The 18,499-nt window shown below is 42.8% G+C and overlaps 1 protein-coding gene across 10 annotated transcripts in view; it reads left to right on the forward strand.

The window, feature by feature from the left end:
• The first annotated feature begins 5,755 nt into the window (after positions 1-5,755).
• The window catches only part of GLCE (glucuronic acid epimerase), an 84,087-nt gene continuing 71,343 nt past the window's right edge, over positions 5,756-18,499 (forward strand). The window contains exons 1-3 of one of the 10 annotated variants that reach the window (XM_033920009.1): positions 5,872-6,288; positions 6,768-6,823; positions 9,999-10,597. In XM_033920009.1, coding sequence (XP_033775900.1) covers positions 6,250-6,288; positions 6,768-6,823; positions 9,999-10,597 — 694 coding nt within the window. In that variant the 5' untranslated portion in view covers positions 5,872-6,249. The other 9 variants (XM_033920011.1, XM_033920019.1, XM_033920010.1 and 6 more) reach the window with 9 other exon arrangements.

Consider the following 18,499-nt stretch of genomic DNA (forward strand, 5'->3'; position numbering starts at 1 on the left):
ATCCCTTCTTTCTTGCCATGCCATATGCCTGGAACAGGCTGCCAGAATCAAAGTGTCATGCTCCGTCTCTAGCAGTTTTCAAATCCAAGAGAAATGCCCACTTCTTTGAAGCTGCTTTCAGCTCTTAACTCTCACTCACCGTCAGATACCTCGACCCATTCTACCATTCCTTCTACCACAAACTCTCCAACTCTGAGATGTCCTGTTTGTCTGTCCAAATTAGATTGTAAGCTCTTCTGAGCAGGGACTGACTATTGAATTTAAATGTACAGTGTTGCATATGCCTTTCAGCACTTTAGAATTGATAAATAGTGGTAGTAGTAGTGCTTTGTGTTTTTTTAAAAATTTTGTGGTTACCATTACATATTAACAAGATTATATTTTGTGTATATGAAAAATGGATGGAAGAAATTGCATTACAATTAGTACTATTATGATGGGGTGGGGTCTAGGGCAGAGCTATTGCACCCCTCCCTTTTCACTGAGTGGAGACTGATGAGGAGAAAGCAGATAAGCTAAACAAATGTTTCTGTGCCCCCATGGTCCCCCCCCACTCCATTCTGATGCCTCTGTTCTTACTTTTTCAGTCTTACAATTCTATTTCTGACGGTCCTTCTTCCCCCAACATATCCAAAGTCTTGTCACTTATCTTTAGCCATTTTTTGCAGCTGTATTTCTCTCTTCACATTGAGTTTCCCTCTCGTTTGCTTTCGCCTACCTCTTGGGCCTTTGTTTTTTGGAGAACTGAATCAGTTTCCTTTTCCCCTCGATGTATGCTACTTTCATTACATAAACATTTATTGCCATTTTTACAGCTCCTTTCAGCTTGCACCACTGTCTTTTCACTTCTCCCTATAGTCTCCCCTAATGTCAGCATGTTTGAAATCCCAGACTTTGAGTTTTGTGGATCCACACTCTACTATCAAACCTTAACGTGTGATGATCACTCATACCAGATTCAGTGTCACTCCTTCCCTCGTGGCTTCCATCGCCATTTGTCTGAGCAGAGCACTTTGAAAAGCATCCACATCTGATTCTGCAGGTGGGACTTTCCAATCCACATCTGGCATATATTAAAACTGAAGGAAAGAAGAAAGTCTTGCCTCAAAATATACCAGAGCAACAGAAGAGGCAAGATTTTCAATCTACAGTTTACGTTTATTACACAAACACAATAATTCCACAAAAGTCCATGGAAATAGCGAAAAGAAGCACCTTGGAACTGTGTTTATGTAATATATTAAAACATATAAGAACTGTAACAAGTCATTATAAGGGGGTGCTAAAAAGTTCTCAGCCCAACTAAGAAGAGAATGATGTGGATATGGTTCAATCAATTAACTGAAACAATGTCAAAACAGAGAATTTTGTTTCTGCAAATTTGCTCTTACAGAAATAAGATAACACTCTTTTCAGCTACTCTGGCAAAATAACTCTCAGAATTTAGGAAGCTGGGTGGTTGGGCTGAGAACTTTTTAGCACCCCCTTGGTTATGTCTTTTAATATATGCCAGATGTGGATTGGAATGTCCCATCTGCAGAATCAGAAAGTAGTACTGAGGGAAGGAGTGACACTGAATTATTTCAGCCATGGATGTCCCAACTGCAGTGCTGCTCTGGCCAGGGACACGCGCTGGGGTTCTCTCAGGCTTGGATCTGGCTCTATACTCCAAATTAAGCTACAGATCCAGGCCTTCCCATGCATATACTGTATATACTTGAATTTATACTGACCCGAATATAAACCGAAGTAGCCTTTCCCCCCCCTCCCAAAAGGAGGAAAAAAGGTTGACTCGAATATAAACCGGGGAGGGTTTAATATTCAAGTGCAGTGCCGTGCCCTGTCAGTCTCTGCACCCAGCTCCTCTCCCTCCCTGCCAGGTTCTGTACCCTTTGGCCCCCTTCCTCCTGATGCCTTGCAAGCCTCCACCAGGCTGCCGTGAGTCCTGATGGTCCAGCAGTGGACAGGACAGGAGGGATCCCTCCCACCTCCTGTCCCTCCCGTGAGTTCATGGCAGCCAATCAGCTAGCGACTCTGCACAGGAAAGAGCAAAGGAAGGTCACTCCTGCCGCGATTCACTGCTGGACCACCAGGGATACTAAAGGTGTGCGGGGGAGGAGGGAGGAAGATATAAATAACTAGAATCAGCTGGGTCAAGAGGCAGGAGGGATCCCTCATATCCTGGACACCGCTGGACCATCAGGTCTCCTGGCAGAGGCCTGCAAACAGGTTGAGGAGGAGGTGGGTCAACGCTGACCTGAATCTCAGTTTATATTCAAGTATATACAGTAATAGTTCCTGGGAGCTAAGAATCAAAGGACACTAACAGACAAATCAACTTGTGCCCAAGACAATCTACATTTGAGAGGTCCCTGGCACCAGGAGCAGCACAAGTGCCCAAGGCCAAGAGGCTTTTGACCTGTCAACATAGGAGTAATCAAACTGGCCACAAACCTCACAGGAAGTCTAGGGATTTGATTCAACCACTCTTTAGTATGGGTTCCCTTTTTACCTCTGAGAAACTCACATCCAATCGATATTAAGTAGGAACGTTTAGACAAAAAATTTAAAATCTGTGTAAAATCCGAGCTATTTCAGAAAGTTTACAAAGAGTTTTGGTTGTTTCTGGAAGCTGAATTTTTTCCTCTGGCTGTTTTAGTTATACTGTTTCCTTTTTGAACCCAGAGTCAGGGTTTGCTAATGTAGTGTTATTACTCTAAGTGCCTTGTTGTTTCTAATGTTAATATCTGCTAATACTGTGCCATGTGAACTGTGAAGACTGGTATACCAAATCCTTAGTTAGTTAGTTAGTAAGTAAATAAATAACCATTGCTCATTGGATGAAAGCAACAATTGCTGCGGTGAGCATAACTCTTGATTCCTACTCCGTCTACCATGTCACCCTCTGCAAGATGCTTCTCTTTAGATTAAGTGTGTACATGCTGGTTTTAGGACAGGTCTCGAGTAGCAACGTGATAGAACAGATACTCTAGCGCAGGGCTGCCCAAGTCCGGTCCTTGAGAGCTACTGGCAGGCCAGGTTTTCAGGATATGCATGAGAAAGATCTTCCTTCTTGGTATGCAAATCTCTTTCATGCATATTCATTGTGGATATCCTGAAAACCTGGCCTGCCAGTAGATCTCGAGGACCGGACTTGGGCAGCCCTGCTCTAGCGACTCTGTTGACATTCCTTCTACTAGCAGAGAATTCCAGCATTGGGGGAACCAAGGTCAGTACTGGACACAAATAGCAAAAGACCAAGGGGCATACAGATTGAGTAAGTCTAGCTTGTGAGTTACTTCAGCCTCCAATGCACAAAAGGATTTTACTGACCAGCACAGCAAGGAACGCCTACCTTTTAGCATGCAAACCTTTCTTGCTGGTTGGAGCTGTTGGTAGCATGAAAGTAGGAACGTTTGACCTGAATGTTAAACATCTGCTTGAATTTTAAAGTCAGTGGCCAAGTGTGTGTCCTGCGTCTAAAATCACTATGGACACACACACAAGAAAATACTCCCGAACATGCCGTAGCAAAGAAGCTTCAACTGCAAGTTTTTGTTTTTGCCCTTGCTACTGCTTGTTCAAAGCTCCATCAGTCATGGCTCTGCACTCTACTGGGCCTGCGCATAAGAGCTGAGCAGCTTGGGGGGAAACATCTTGACATGTTCCTGACAGTCACTGTCCATTGAATGTTATATTGGTTTTGTACAATTTTGTGAAAGTTCTTTACCCCTTTTTAGTTTGTACAGTGCTTAGAAGTTCTTATAAGCGTTTTAATCAAATTTTAAATAAACTGTAAACTGAAACTAAATACTGTCTGCAATACTTGGGGATCATAGGTGGTTATAACCAAGATTCCATCATTTATGGTTGGAATGGTGGAGACTTGACAACCAGTGTTTAAGAAGGGGTGACTGGTGCCCGTACAGAGTAGCAGGCACTGTATTACTGTGTAACATTTACTCTGGAAACACCTAAATAAGTGGTACTACTATCTAGTACACAGAAATATCAAATCAACCATTTCAGCGAAGAGGTCTATATCAACTATAAACAACTGTATAAGAACATAAGAAATGCCTTCACCGGATCAGACCCAAGGTCCATCCTGTCCGGCGACCCACACATGCGGAGGCCAAGCTAGGTGTTCCCAAATGGACACCTTGATCACCCGTATCCCTCAATGTGATTTGCAAGGTGTGCATCCAACTTGCCCTTGAATCCCAGAATGGTGGTCTCCGTCACAACCTCCTCCTGGAGAGCATTCTAAGAGTCCACCACTCGCTGTGTGAAATTAGTCCTGAGTCTGCCGCCCCTCAGTTTTAGTCCATGACCTCTTGTTCGAGTCACTTTTGACAATGTGAATAACGAAGTTTCTTGCTCTATTTTGTTGAAACCTTTTAATATTTTAAAAGTCTCTATCATATCCGCTCGCAGCCTTCTCTTCTGGAGGGTGAACAATCCCAGTTTTTCGAGGCGTTCTTTGTAGCTCAAATTCTCCATACCTTTAACTAGCTTCGTGGCTCGTCTCTGCACCCTCTCCAGCAGGGTTATATCCTTCTTTAGGTAGGGAGACCAGTGATGGACACAGTATTCCAAGTGTGGTCTGACCATTGCTCTGTAAAGCGGCATTATGACATCCGCCGATCTACTCGTGATGCCCTTCTTTATCATGCCCAACATCCTGTTTGCTTTCTTTGCCGCCGCTGCACATTGAGCCGACGGCTTTAGGGTCCTGTCTATCAGTACCCCCAGGTCCCTTTCTTGTTCGCTCTTGCCCAATGTTACACCTAACATTTTATATTCTTGTTCTTTGTTTTGCCTGCCCAGGTGCATCACTTTGCATTTTTCTATATTAAATTTCATCTGCTACTTTTCCACCCATTTCTCCAGTTGGTTCAAATCTCTTTGAAGTGCATCTCTGTCTATTTTCGACCCAACTACCCGACATAGTTTTGTGTCATCTGCAAACTTGATTATGTTACTTGTTGTTTCCTCTTCTAGGTCATTTATGAAGATATTGAATAAAATGGGCCCAAGAACCGAGCCCTGGGGCACGCCGCTCATCACTTTCTCCCAGTCTGAGAACTTCCCATTTATGCCCACCATCTGCAATCTATTCTCCAGCCATTTGCCTATCCATCTTAGTATATCCCCTTCTACTCCATGGCTTTGTAGTTTCCTCATGAGCCTTGCATGTGGTACCTTGTCGAATACTTTCTGGAAGTCCAAGTATACGATATCCAATGGTTCTCCGCTATCAATTTGTCGATTCACCTTCTCAAAAAATTGAAGCAAATTTGTCAAACATGACTTCCCCTTCCTGAAACCGTGTTGACTAGCTCTCATCAGGTCATGATTACCCCGGGCGCCATCTTGCCAAGGGTGCGGTACCCCTCCGTGAGGTTGCATTGGTGCTGGCGCGGACATGACTGCTGGGCCCTGTGCCTAGCAAGTGACATCAAAGGGTGAGCTGACACCCATGTGGGCACGCTGCTCATGCCGGAAAAGGGTGGGGGAGGGGCAGCGGCCTCCCTTACGGTACAAGAGCTATGAGCAGTGTTGGAAAGCACCAAAAAGAGAGTTTTGTGTTCATGATTGCCTTTGTCCAGTAGAATTCGACGTCTTAGGTCAGGCTCCATTGAAAAGACATCAGCCACGTCTTCTCTCTTATCAAGCAGCATTGTGGGGCAAAAGCCGCCGAAACACAGGAACTGAACGGTTGAGCTGCGCGCGAGAGGCGGACGCTGGAGCCCCGCCCTTCTCTGACGCGTGCCGCCTCCTCGACGCCATTTCCTGTTTCCGGGCGGGGGCGGGGCCGGCGTCGGGAGACCGAAGGCCGGAGAGTTGGCGGGTAGGAGGTGAGGCGACGGTTGGGTGGGGGAGGCGCTGGCGCTTCTAGAAAAGTCTTCGAAGGCGCGCCACGTGAGGGACGAGGAGGAGTTTCTCTTCAGGGACCCATTTGTCACCGATTTGAGTGACGTCGGAAGCTGCTCTTCATTCCTAGAGCCTGGTCTCCAACTCGCGGCCCGCCAGGTGCTGTTTATCATAATCACAAAAGTGAAATAAAACGACAATATTATTATTAAGACTTGGCCAAAAGGAAAGATTTATAAAGAGTTTCACCTCATACAAAATTGTCATTTCTTTCACTCTTTTTTTCTGAGGCTCAAATCCAAAATGTGGCCCTGCAAAGGGTTTGAGTTGGAGACCACCGGTCTAGATCATTGAAGGTGGAGCTTAAAACCAATGGAACCAAGTGAAAGTCCCAGGTGCAAAAAAGTACTGGTAAACTGCTTTGATTTGAACCAACTGACTTCATAGGGTGCTAGTTCCGCTTGTGGTATTGCAGTATTGTTATACTCATGGATTGCATTTGTTGCAAAGCACTGTTGCTGTTGATGAATCTGGTGCATAGTGAGTTTGACTGTTTCTTTAGTTTGGAAGGTGTTCAATGGCTTCTCTCACCATGTAGAAAGCTGTTCCTTTTTGTCCTACCCTTCAATTAAACACGTTGCGTTGTTAAAGGCTGGACAGCTCATTTGTTTCAAACCAGCAAATGTTGGAACAGACTTCGTTTACAGATCAGAATTTACTGTTACGCTACATTGGACTCATGAGAATTAGGCAGGTTATAAATAACCAGAATAGGTTGTCTTGTTACACTTTTTCTGGTAACTACTTTATTCTCTAGGGTTTTGTTATCCTTTCTATTTATCTAAGTATCAGAGCTGCAATTATAATGTCTGAATTTTGTTTGTTTATAGGATGGATTGAGGAGTAGGATGGCATTTCCCATGTTCTTTGTAGATCTAATTGCCTGGTAATTTAATTTCTAGTATTTTTTTCATTATCTGCTCTTTCTAGATCCTGGTTTTATCCTTCTCTGATCTCCTGTCTGCCTCCAGTACTGAAGTTTGGTCAGAAATCATTTATGATATTGTACTCAGCCACCTTGCTCCTTCATTCTCAGCCTCTGTTTTGTGATTTTGGTCTCTTGTGATTTGTCATCTTAATGTATGATTAGATGGTTGACAGCAGGTAAGTATTTGTTATATTAGGAATGGGAGAAGGACCTGTAATTAACAGATTTCTTAGGTGGACGTGGAAAGAAAATTATTAGGCTAAAATGATGGATTCTGTTTTTCTGATATGACGGAATGATATTAGCAAGTTTCCAAGTTTATTAAAAATTTGTTATACCTCCAAATCAGACTTCTAGGCAGGTTACAATACATTAAAAGGACATAACATAGAATATTAATAATAGTACAGGATTAATAAAAAAATTAAAATAACATTAATATTGAGACTAATAAAAACAAACAGCAATACCAGCAGATTAGTAATGAGACAAACAAAATTACTTAATATAAACTGAAACAAAAGGAAATAGGGTAGAACTACATAGTCCTCAGACATTACAAAATATGGCAGTGAGAGTGCATAACAATGCGTGGAAATATCATATAACTCCCTTACTAAAACTTGTTACATTGGCTACCCTTCTATTCACGGATACAATTTAAAATAACTTTGACGTATAAAATCTTACACTCGGGTGTCCTTGATTACCTGGCATCACTAATCATCCCATATTCCCTATCAAGGGTTCTTTGATCTTTACCAGACAATAGATTAGTAATTCCACATCCTGCAAAAACAAAATGGGAAAGAACTAGAAACTCAGCATTCTTTGCAATAGCTCCAGCTTTATGGAACTCTTTATCACCTAGCTTACGTTTGGAATCATCGTATTCTCGCTTTTGAATTCTTTTGAAAACTTTTAATTTGGACTTGAAATGAGTTAAGGAGTTCCAGAGTAACAGGGCGGTAACCAAAAAAATATTAGCACTTAAAGTCTTGAAGTGCCTTAAAGATGGAATGGAAAGCAAGTTCTGAGGGGAATATGGTATTAGTAGTTTATTGATGAATTCAGGTTAGTTAGTTGCACAGGTTTTGAAAATTAATAGAACTTTATATGTGATTTTGTGTTCAATGGGGGGGTTACATGGTCGAACTCTCTTCACAAGTGAATGGATTAAAATAATGAAGATGAGTCGAGCAGTTTAGATAGAGAGTATATCAAACGCAATTGGTGGAAACATTCTGCACCACCAAACTGATCTAGTCATGAAAGGAAAGTTTTCCATCAAGAATAGCACCCAGCAGTTTAAGACTTGGTACAATTTGTACCGTGGAGGAATGAAGTTTAATTGGACTAGACAGAGAGGGCCTGATTCTCCAAAGTGCATCCCGATTTTAGGCAGCTGTAGGCATCCTACAGCTGTCTAATCAGCCAATCGGGATGCATGTTTTTTTAAAAAAATGCTCCCCAGGCAGGCCGCCTATATTGAAGGCGAGGCCCGCAAGACACCTAGGCCCTGATTCTGTATAGGACGCCCGGGAGAGGCATCCTATTCAGAATCGGCCTACACTAAACCCCGATTCTGTAACCGGCGTCCATGTTATAGACGCTGGTTAGAGAATCGGGTTAGATTAGACATGGCCCGCTACACTTATCGCGGCAAGGGATCTCTCTGCCGCTATAAGTATAGCGGGCCGCGGCCCCCTGACCGATCGCTGGCAGGAGGGTGCCCAAACCCTCCTGCCAGAAGATGCCCCCCCCCCCGACACTACCAACCGCCCCCCCCCCGACACTACCGATCGCTGGCAGGAGGGTGCCCAAACCCTCCTGCCAGAAGATGCCCCCCCCCCCGACAATATCGATCGCTGGCAGGAGGGTGCCCAATCCCTCCTGCCCGAAGACGCACCCTCCCCCCCCGGCGCTAACAACCCCCAAACCTCCACCCCACCAAACTAACCTGTTCTTACGGCCAGATGGGTCTTGCCCGTCCAGCTGGCGGGCACGCCTGGCCGAAATGAGGCGGGCCTGCCCCTTCCTGGCCCATCCCGCCGAAGTCTAAGGCCTGATTGGCCCAGGCTCTAGAAAGTCTGCCCATCCCCACTAAGTCTAAGGTCTGTTGATATTGTCGGGGGGGGGGAAGTCTTCGGGCAGGAGGGATTGGGCACTCTCCTGCCAGCGATCGTACAGGCCGCGGCCCGCTATACTTATAGCAGCAGAGAGATCCCTTGCCGCGATAAGTATAGCGGTTGCGTCTACTTACAATGTAGACCAGCATTTTGCTGGCCTACATTTTAAGCTTCTCCTCTACTAGGGAGACGCGTAGGGCCTCCTAGGTTTGCCTAAGGCCCTTAGGCGAGCTTAGGCATCTTGTGGGTCTCCCTAGGCTCCCGGAGGCGCCTTCAGGCCTGCCTGGGGAGCATTTTTTTAAAAAAACGTGCATCCCGATTGGCTGATTAGACAGCTATAGGACGCCTACAGCTGCCTAAAATCGGGACGGCACTTTGGAGAATCAGGGCCAGATAGTCTATCTTTGCTAGGGAAGATCATTGTTTTTGTTTCAAATCAAGAGATAGTTCACAAACATGTAAGAACTACTACTTTTTCAGTAACTGGTCCTAAACTTTGGAATTCTTTACCATTGTCTCTTAGATTATTGAACTCTCTTGAAAAATTTGACATTAAAACATTTTTATTTGAAGATGCTTATAAAATATAAAAGTACAACATTGACATTAAAAATAAATAAAAAGGTGGAACTAGGTACATCGGTGGAATTTTGCAAAACATAAAACTACCAGATTGTATTTACCTTTCCCTCCTTTACTATAAAACTTTGGAGTTATATTTAGGCTAAATTTTATGTATACATGAAAGTGATATAGTCTTATTATTTGTAGTATTGACTTTTAGATTGTAAGCTGCCCAGAAGGATTGTCCATGTTGCAAGATAATAAGATTTTAATAAACTTGGATACTGTTACACCTTCATAAGCTCAGGACACAGCAGCGGAGAACTTTGACTTGGTGTGTAGTTGTGTTGTGGTATGTATTTTGTGTTTGATGAAACACAGATGTAACAATTGTATAATGTGTGATTCGTAATGTTTTCGTTTTTTCTTTTTTTTTGTAGGTATGGTGTGAATATGCGTTGCTTGGCAGCCCGGGTCAATTATAAGACTTTAATCGTCATTTGTGCTCTCTTTACTCTGGTGACCATCCTTCTGTGGAACAAATGCACCAGTGACCGAGCCATTCACATTCCTTATGACCTCAACAATGGTTTCCGAATATATGGGATTGAGAAGCGAGCCTCTGCACCTGAAAGCAATAGTTATGGGCTGAATCTAGCAGCCAAGCAACAGTCGGAAGAGGCATCGCCACAGGAGCAACAGAAAGCACCTCCAGTGGCTCAGGGGCTGAATGGCAACGGAAACCAAGGTCAGGGCCTCAAATTTGAGGACATAGACTGCCTGATCAATGAAGATCAAACTATTAAAGGCAGGAGAGAGGGCAATGAGGTCTACCTTCCCTTCTCCTGGATAGAGAAGTATTTTGAAGTATATGGAAAAATAGCACAGTATGATGGCTATGAGAGGTTCGAGTTCTCTCAGAGCTACTCCAAAGTGTATACCCAGAGAGCACCATATCATCCAGACGGTGTGTTTATGTCCTTTGAAGGATACAACGTGGAAGTCCGCGAGAGAGTCAAGTGTATAAGTGGTGTGGAAGGTTAGTGGTTTCTTTAAATGGTATTTAGTACAATTTGATATTTTGCTTTACCTGGGGATTAGGACAAATAATGATAGATGTATTAATTGTGGCATCAATAAAACACATGTCTCAGGTTGCACTTAAATCTTTAGTTGTAAAATTCAGCCCCATTTTTGTAAGGAAAGTACTGTAACATCGTTAGTATTTTTTTCTTCTGTGTGTGGCTGGAAGGGATGGGATGGAAATTTGGATTTAGCCCGGGGGGAGGGGGTTAATATAAGTACAGTATATTAGCTTACAGTCTGCTACTGAATGGTTAAGTAACTTACCCTAGATCACAAGGAGTATTGTTGGGATTTGAACCCCAGATGACCTGTCTCGGCCCTCTTTTCATTTGCAAAGCAAAAACCAAATTACTAATGGGGACATCAATGTCTGATCTAATTTCAGCAGACGCTGATTTGATTTAGCTCCGGTGATCCATGTATTTATGAGAGATCTCCTGAACTACTGTAACTATAACTTTGCATGCTGGATTTGGTATGCCAGTCCGTAAGTTATATTAGCTGCCTATTGAGCAAATGATATAGAGGGAGGAGGATCGTGCTTGTGATTTAGAAAAGCGCATTAGCAGCCATCTGTCTGCCTTTGTGTGTTCTGGGTTCCGTATTATGTCGGACAAGAGCTTTACACTCTTCACAAGAAAGTGTCTAACTCCTCTCACCTTAGATTCTGCACCCCTTACCCTCTATGTCATGTCTCTTTAAAATTTCTTTTATGGGTATAAATTCCTTCTAATGTATGAGTAGAAAGGCCAGCTTTAAGGAGCTTTCTTAAGATTCTATGTTGAGCGCCAAAATTAGAGGAAGTTTAATTGGGATTTGTTTAAAACGTCACCAAAAATAAAGTGCAACTATAGGTGCAAACTAAACAAACTGAATCTCTAACAATTACACCCCTTCTATAGGAGAAAAAGACTTCAGAGACCTTTTTAAACTACTGCAGTAGCCAGTAGAAGGAAGAAGGTGTTGATGCCCCTGTACAGGTCATTGGTGAGGCCCCACTTGGAGTATTGTGTTCAGTTTTGGAGACCGTATCTGGCAAAGGATGTAAAAAGACTTGAAGCGGTCCAGAGGAGGGCGAAGAAAATGATAGGAGGCTTGCGCCAGAAGACGTATGAGGAGAGACTGGAAGCCCTAGAGGAAAGGAGGGACAGGGGAGATTTGATTCAAACATTCAAATACTTGAAGGGTATTAACGTAGAACAAAATCTTTTCCAGAGAAAGGAAAATGGTAAAACCAGAGGACATAATTTGAGGATGAGGGGTGGTAGATTCAAGAGCAATGTTAGGAAATTCTACTTTACGGAGATGGTAGTGGATACCTGGAATGCGCTCCCGAGAGAGGTGGTGGAGAGTAAAACTGTGACTGAATTCAAAGAAGCGTGGGATGAACACAGAGGATCTAGAATCAGAAAATAATATTAAATATTGAACTAAGGCCAGTACTGGGCAGACTTGCATGGTCTGTGTCTGTATCTGTATATGGCCGTTTGGGGGAGGATGGGCTGGAGAGGGCTTCAGTGGCTGGGAGGGTTTAGATGGGATGGAGTAGGTTTTAACGGAGATTTCAACAGTTGAACCCAAGCACAGTACCGGGTAGAGCTTTGGATTCTTGCCCAGAAATAGCTAAAAATAAAAAATTTAAATTGAATAATAATAATAATTTATTGTTTATATACAACCAAAGCCAAGGTAGTTCGAGGTTGTTTACAATAAGAAGAGCTGGACATACAGCGAAAAAATCAATGAAGTCTTTGAGTACATGAATGTTTGTACAGAGTAAGTTAACATTGTAGGGGCGGGTTACCTTACTCAGGTTGGGCAGACTGGATGGACCATTCATAAGAATATAAGAGATGCCGCTGCTGGATAAGACCAGTGGTCCATCATGCCCAGCAATCCGCTCACGCGGTGGCCCTTTTGATCAAAGACCTGCGCCCTAACTGAGACTAGCCCTACCAGCATACGTCCTTGTTCAATAGGAACTTGTCTAACTTTGTCTTGAATCCCTGGAGCATGTTTTCCCCTATGACAGCCTTCGGGAGGGCGTTCCATTTTTCCACCACTCTCTGGGTGAAGAAGAGCTTCCTTATGTTTGTACGGAATCTATCCCCTTTCAATTTTAGAGAGTGCCCTCTCATTCTCCCAACTTTGGAGAGGGTGAACAACCTGTCCTTATCCACTAAGTCTATCCCCTTCAGTACCTTGAATGTTTCAATCATGTCCCCTCTCAATCTCCTTTGTTCAAGGGAGAAGAGGCCCAGTTTCTCTAATCTTTTGTTGTACGGCAGTTCCTCCAACCCTTTAACCATCATAGTCGCTCTTCTCTGGACCCTTTCGAGTAGTACCGTGTCCTTCTTCATGTATGGCGACCAGTGCTGGACGCAGTACTCCAGGTGAGGGCGCACCATCGTCCGGTACAGCGGCATGATAACCTTCTCCAATCTGTTTGTGATCCCCTTCTTTATCATTCCTAGCATTCTGTTCGCCCTTTTCGCTGCCGCCACACATTATGTAGACGGCTTCATCGACTTGTCGATCAGAACTCCCAAGTCCCTTTCCTGGGAGGTCTCTCCAAGTACCGCCCCAGACATCCTGTACTCGTGCTTGAGATTTTTGATACCGACATGCATCACTTTACACTTATCCACATTGAACCTCATCTGCCATTCCTTGAGCCTGATTATGTCACGTTGTAGATCTTCGCAATCCCCCTGCGTCTTCACTATTCTGAATAACTTTGTGTCGTCTGCAAATTTAATCACCTCGCTTGTCGTACCTATGTCCAGATCGTTTATAAAGATGTTGAAGAGTACAGGTCCAAGCACTGAGCCCTGCGGCACCCCACTGGTGATGCTCTTTCAGTCAGAGAGTGGGGGTAAATGGGCAATGCTCGGTTTCCTGTGCTCCAGCCAGTTTTTAATCCATGTGAGTATTTCATCCTCAATTCCATGGCTCGCAATTTTCTGAAGTGTCGAACACCTTCTGAAAGTCCAGATATGCAATGTCGACCAGGTCACCGTTGTCTATCTGCTTGTTTACTCCCTCGAAGAAGTGCAGCAAGTTTGTCAGACAAGATCTGCCTTTGCTAAGACCGTGCTGGCTGGTCTTCATCAGACCGTGTCCATCGAGGTGATCAATGATGCGGTCCTTTATCAGCGCCTCTACCATCTTTCCTGGTACAAGGTCAGACTCACCGGTCTGTAGTTTCCCGGGTCTCCCCTTGAACCTTTTTTGAAGATCGGTGTAACATTCACCACCTTCCAGTCCTCCGGAATCTTTCCTGTTTTGATTGACAGATTAGCTATTAGTTGAAGCAGTTCAGCTATGGTCCCTTTTAGTTCCTTGATGACCCCAGGGTGGATGCCATCCGGTCCCGGGGATTTATCGCTCTTAAGCCTGTCGATCTGTCTGCATACCTCTTCTAGACTGACTGTAGACCCTGTCAGTTTCCCTTTTTCGCTTCCAGCATATAGCCTGATGGGTTCCGGTATGCTGCATATAACCTGTTTGGTAAATACTGACGCAAAAAACGTGTTCAGTCTGTCGGCGATTGCTTTGTCCTCCTTTAGTGATCCCTTTATTCCTTGGTCATCCAACGGTCCCACCGCTTCCTTCACGGGTCGTTTCCCACAAGTCGGTCACGTGTCTATCATTAGTCCAAAAACTCCTAGATAAACTCAAAAATTTTTTAAAGTTTTTTTGAAGTTTTGTTAGTATTTTTCAGTTTTTTTAAAACATGCCTAGTGAACAACTCAAATTCATAAGCACTTATCTTGTCTGAGACACTACTGCATTGCCAGCATTATTTGCACAACGGGGCCTCCGTTTCACCAAACTGTCAGGCTTCTTCAGAAGCTAACTGGAATGTCATGAATAAAAGTACAACGTGGCATGATACTGACCACAAACCTCAAATATGTGCTTAACATAATCAAAAAAGCAGTAGGAAAGAACTTGGCTTTCAATCGATATTCAAAAAATGGCGCTGATGCGCTCACGTTTGAGTGAGTTGAATATGTAAACTGACATCAGCTTCCCCTAAGCCAATCATAGCTGCTATGTTACATCATAGTTAATGCGTGAAACTTTTATGAATTGAACTGTTAATAGAACACCCCCCCAATCAATCTTATCATTCAACCCTTTTGGATGAAGCGTTTGCAAAATGAAAATCCAAAAAGCCTCTCGATGTTTTAGCATTTGTGCCCGATCACCTCCATGGAAATTTCTCTTGACAACGATCAGTGAAGGTATGGTATAGGGAATTGCAATGTTGCACTATAAGTTCCTTAATCACAGAATGCTTTACATTTTATTTGTGTTCAAGGAGATGTGTTCTCAATTCCCTTGTATAATTCCTAGTGTATAATTTCTTGCAGGGATATTGCATGACGTATATAACATGATCTGTTCTGCAATTGTTGAAATATTTAAATACATGAGACTTGCTTTATAAACTCATTAATTTGTGATGTAATTGCACATATAGAACATGAGCCTCTTAATGTCTCCTGTCTTTTTGATTGTTTTAATATACTGGAGGGACAGAATTCCTTTCTGGAGAGAAGGTGTTCAAAAGGTGCTAAAGATTGGATGATATCCCATCTCTGTCTGATCAGATTAGCAATCGCAGAACTGGACGTTGTGTGTTTCAATACACAAGTAAAGACGTCTTGTTGATCTGTGGGGGGGGTTGTTCAGTTTACAATAGATCCCTATTGTTATTTGGCTCTGGTGTAAGCCCGATGTACAATATCTGGTGGATACCCTCTATCTATTAGTTTTTTGCTGAGTTCATTTGCTTGAGTTTTAAAATGTTTTAAGTAAGTGCAATTCCTACGCAGTCTCAGCATTTGTGAAAAGGGCAAACTTTTCTTCAGATGACAAGGATGACAACTTGAGAAAGAAAAAAAAGTATTCTTGGCTGTTGGTTTTATGTATGTTTTGGTGCATAGTTCCTGATCATTACTGTAAACTAAAAGATCTAAAAATCATGATCAGAAAAATTGCAAACAAATTGAGTGTTTTGATCACAAGAATAAAAGATTCTACAAAACTCAGTAATTCCATGTGGGACCCAGACCACAGCATGAAGACATTATCGATGTATCTCCACCAAGTGTAGATCTTTTCAGCAAATGGCGAGTGATATACCCAAGTCTCTTCAAATGATGTCATATATAAGTTCGCCACTGAAGGGGCGAATGTGGCTCCCATTGCTACTCCACTTAGTTGTTTGTATAGCTGATCATTAAAAATAAAATAATTTTCATTCATGGCTAATCTAGACAATTGTACAAGAAATTGGTATTTTTTTAGGTCTTACTCTTTGGTTTAATGTTTTTTCTATAATGTTTAACACTTCAAGTTGAGGGATAGATGTGTAGCGTGAGGTCACATCTAAGGTAACCACTATGATTGGACCATCACCAACTTCAACCTTCGCCAATTTGGCCAAAAAATGCTTAGTGTCCCAAAAATAAGATTTGGATCAAGGAACATCAACCTTCAAAAATGAATCCATAAAAATTGAAAGTGGTTCTAATAATGAATCTTTTATGGAAATACTAGGCCTTACCGGGGGGATTTTTAAGATCCTTATGCATTGTAAGTAAAAAATAAATTAATGGTTTGGTTGGCTGAGTTCTATTTAGAAATCTATGGTCTCTAGAAGTAATGAAACCTTCTTTTAAGGCTTTGCTGGTTAATTTACAAATAAGAGACTGAAGACGTTTTGTGGGATGCAATTGGATACTTTGCTATATCTCATTATTGTCTAGATGCAAATTAGCTATATTACAATATTCCTCTTTATTTTGGATGGTGATGGCTCCTCCCTTATCTGAATTATTCCGTAGTCGCAGATTGCTTTTAGTTTGTTGTTGGGAGTTCCTGACATCTGTCTTTATAATTTGGCGTGTCTGCTTTGTCACTTGGGGGAATGGTTTTCTAGTCGACAGGACTACACGCTGAAACAGAGCAGGCGTTTTTTTTTTGTCCCTTGGCACATTTATTCATGATTGCATGCTCCTTGGCACGGATTCCCTCTGAGACTAGGCATAGCATTTTGTTGTGCCCCTTGTGTACAGTTTGGAGGGAGTTAGTGGGAAGGTGGGCTGGGAATCTCAGCTATTCAAATGTGTTGCCTCTAGTGGGGGATTTGCAGTTTTACTCGGAAAGCGACAACGCTAGCTTTAAACGCATTGCTAGTTCTGGGAATACTTCAGCTTTCTCATATTTTGCAGCCTGATGGGTCTGTAAAATCCTGGGCAGTTTTGTGGCGGCAATGTCATCTAAATGTAGGGAATTTTTTTGCATATCGCCAGTTGTGCCATTATGTTGCTTCTCTAGATACTGGAGCGGCGCCTTCAGGACTTTGTAGAGCAGTATAGTGAAGACGGCTTTACGGTTCCTCAGCTACATCAAGATCTTCAATGCCTTTTTTTCTCTGGACACACGAGAGGTCTTGCGAGATCGCTGGGTTGTTGACTTGGGTTTATGTCGGGTCTCCCTTGATTTCGTACAATTGATTTGTTGAATTCCCAAGATTTCTATTAGTTCTGACCTACGAGAGTGGCAGTATCCCAGGATCAAGTCTATAAGTCCGGGGTATGTTGTGTCTCCCGACTGTGGTAAGTGCTCTTGCAGTATTAATTCTTTTCTCCATGCTTTCCGGCTTGCCCCTCAGTTAAGCATTTTTGGACCACTGTTCTACTACCTGGGATGGTTGCTACAGTGTCAGATGCCGTTATTTGCAGTGGGCCTCCTTTTGGACAGATACGAGGCCTTTAAATTGTCTAATAAAGGCCACTGCCTTTTACTTTGGGGAAAAAGGTTATTTTTGTCAGCCTGGTTGAGTAACGTGGCCCCCTCCTATTGGGTGTGGAGAAATCATTTCCATGCTCTCATGTTACTGGAACTATGGGTTGCTAAAATAGCTCCAAAGCATAAGATGCTTTTTCTCCAAGTTTGGGAGGTCTATATTTTTTCTCTCTCCCCTAGAGCCCGCAGTGCAGTTTTGAACTTGCTGTGAAGTGATGGGGAAGGGGGGGTGCTCCAGCATCCCATGGGAGGACATTAAGGGAGCAGGTTTGGGAGGTGGGAAAGGGGAGCTGAGTTTCTATAATTGGCTTGGCTATAAGGGATGAGCCACTGGTGTTTCTATTGGGAGAGGGGGTTTCCTCTGGATTTCCCAGCTCTCCTGTTCTGGGGTTCTGAAGGGGGAGCGGATTGGGGGTTCAGCTTGTTTCCTGAAATGTTATTGAGACCTGTTTGTTCTTGTTCTCACATACTTTGTATTTTTGTCTGGTCTCGTAATAAAATAGATTTCAATCTTAAACTAAATAAATCACTTGCCTTGAGTTTAGCCTCCCATTTATTTATCCCAATGCATGCTTTACCAGCCGTCTTGTCCCCATCTAATATCTGCATTTGATCGTTCGGCTATAGGATAAGCTTTATTCTAGAAAAACGGTGATATATCTCCATTTTAGTATGTATTATATATCTCTTATTTGAATTTCAGTGCTGTTAATAAGAATATTTCTGAAACTCCTTCAGGGTAATCCCATTGTTAAGTTTCAATTTACTGATTTTGACTTGACCTCATTCATCATATTTGTTTATATTTGGTCTTTTTACTACTGTTATACTTTTAACAAAATTGTAAGTTTTATGTTAAATGATACCTGCTGTACACTGCTTTGGGTGAATCTCTTCATAAAGGTGGTTAATAAATATCTACTATATTGAGCATAACAGAATTCTAATTTTAGGACTCTGAGCGGAGTGGCAGATGTGAAGATCAGAATTTGGATTTACTGAGACATTTTCCCCAAGTGATGACAAATTGTGA

The sequence above is a fragment of the Geotrypetes seraphini genome, chromosome 14 (genome assembly GCF_902459505.1).
Source record: "Geotrypetes seraphini chromosome 14, aGeoSer1.1, whole genome shotgun sequence".
Lineage (NCBI taxonomy): Eukaryota > Metazoa > Chordata > Amphibia > Gymnophiona > Dermophiidae > Geotrypetes > Geotrypetes seraphini.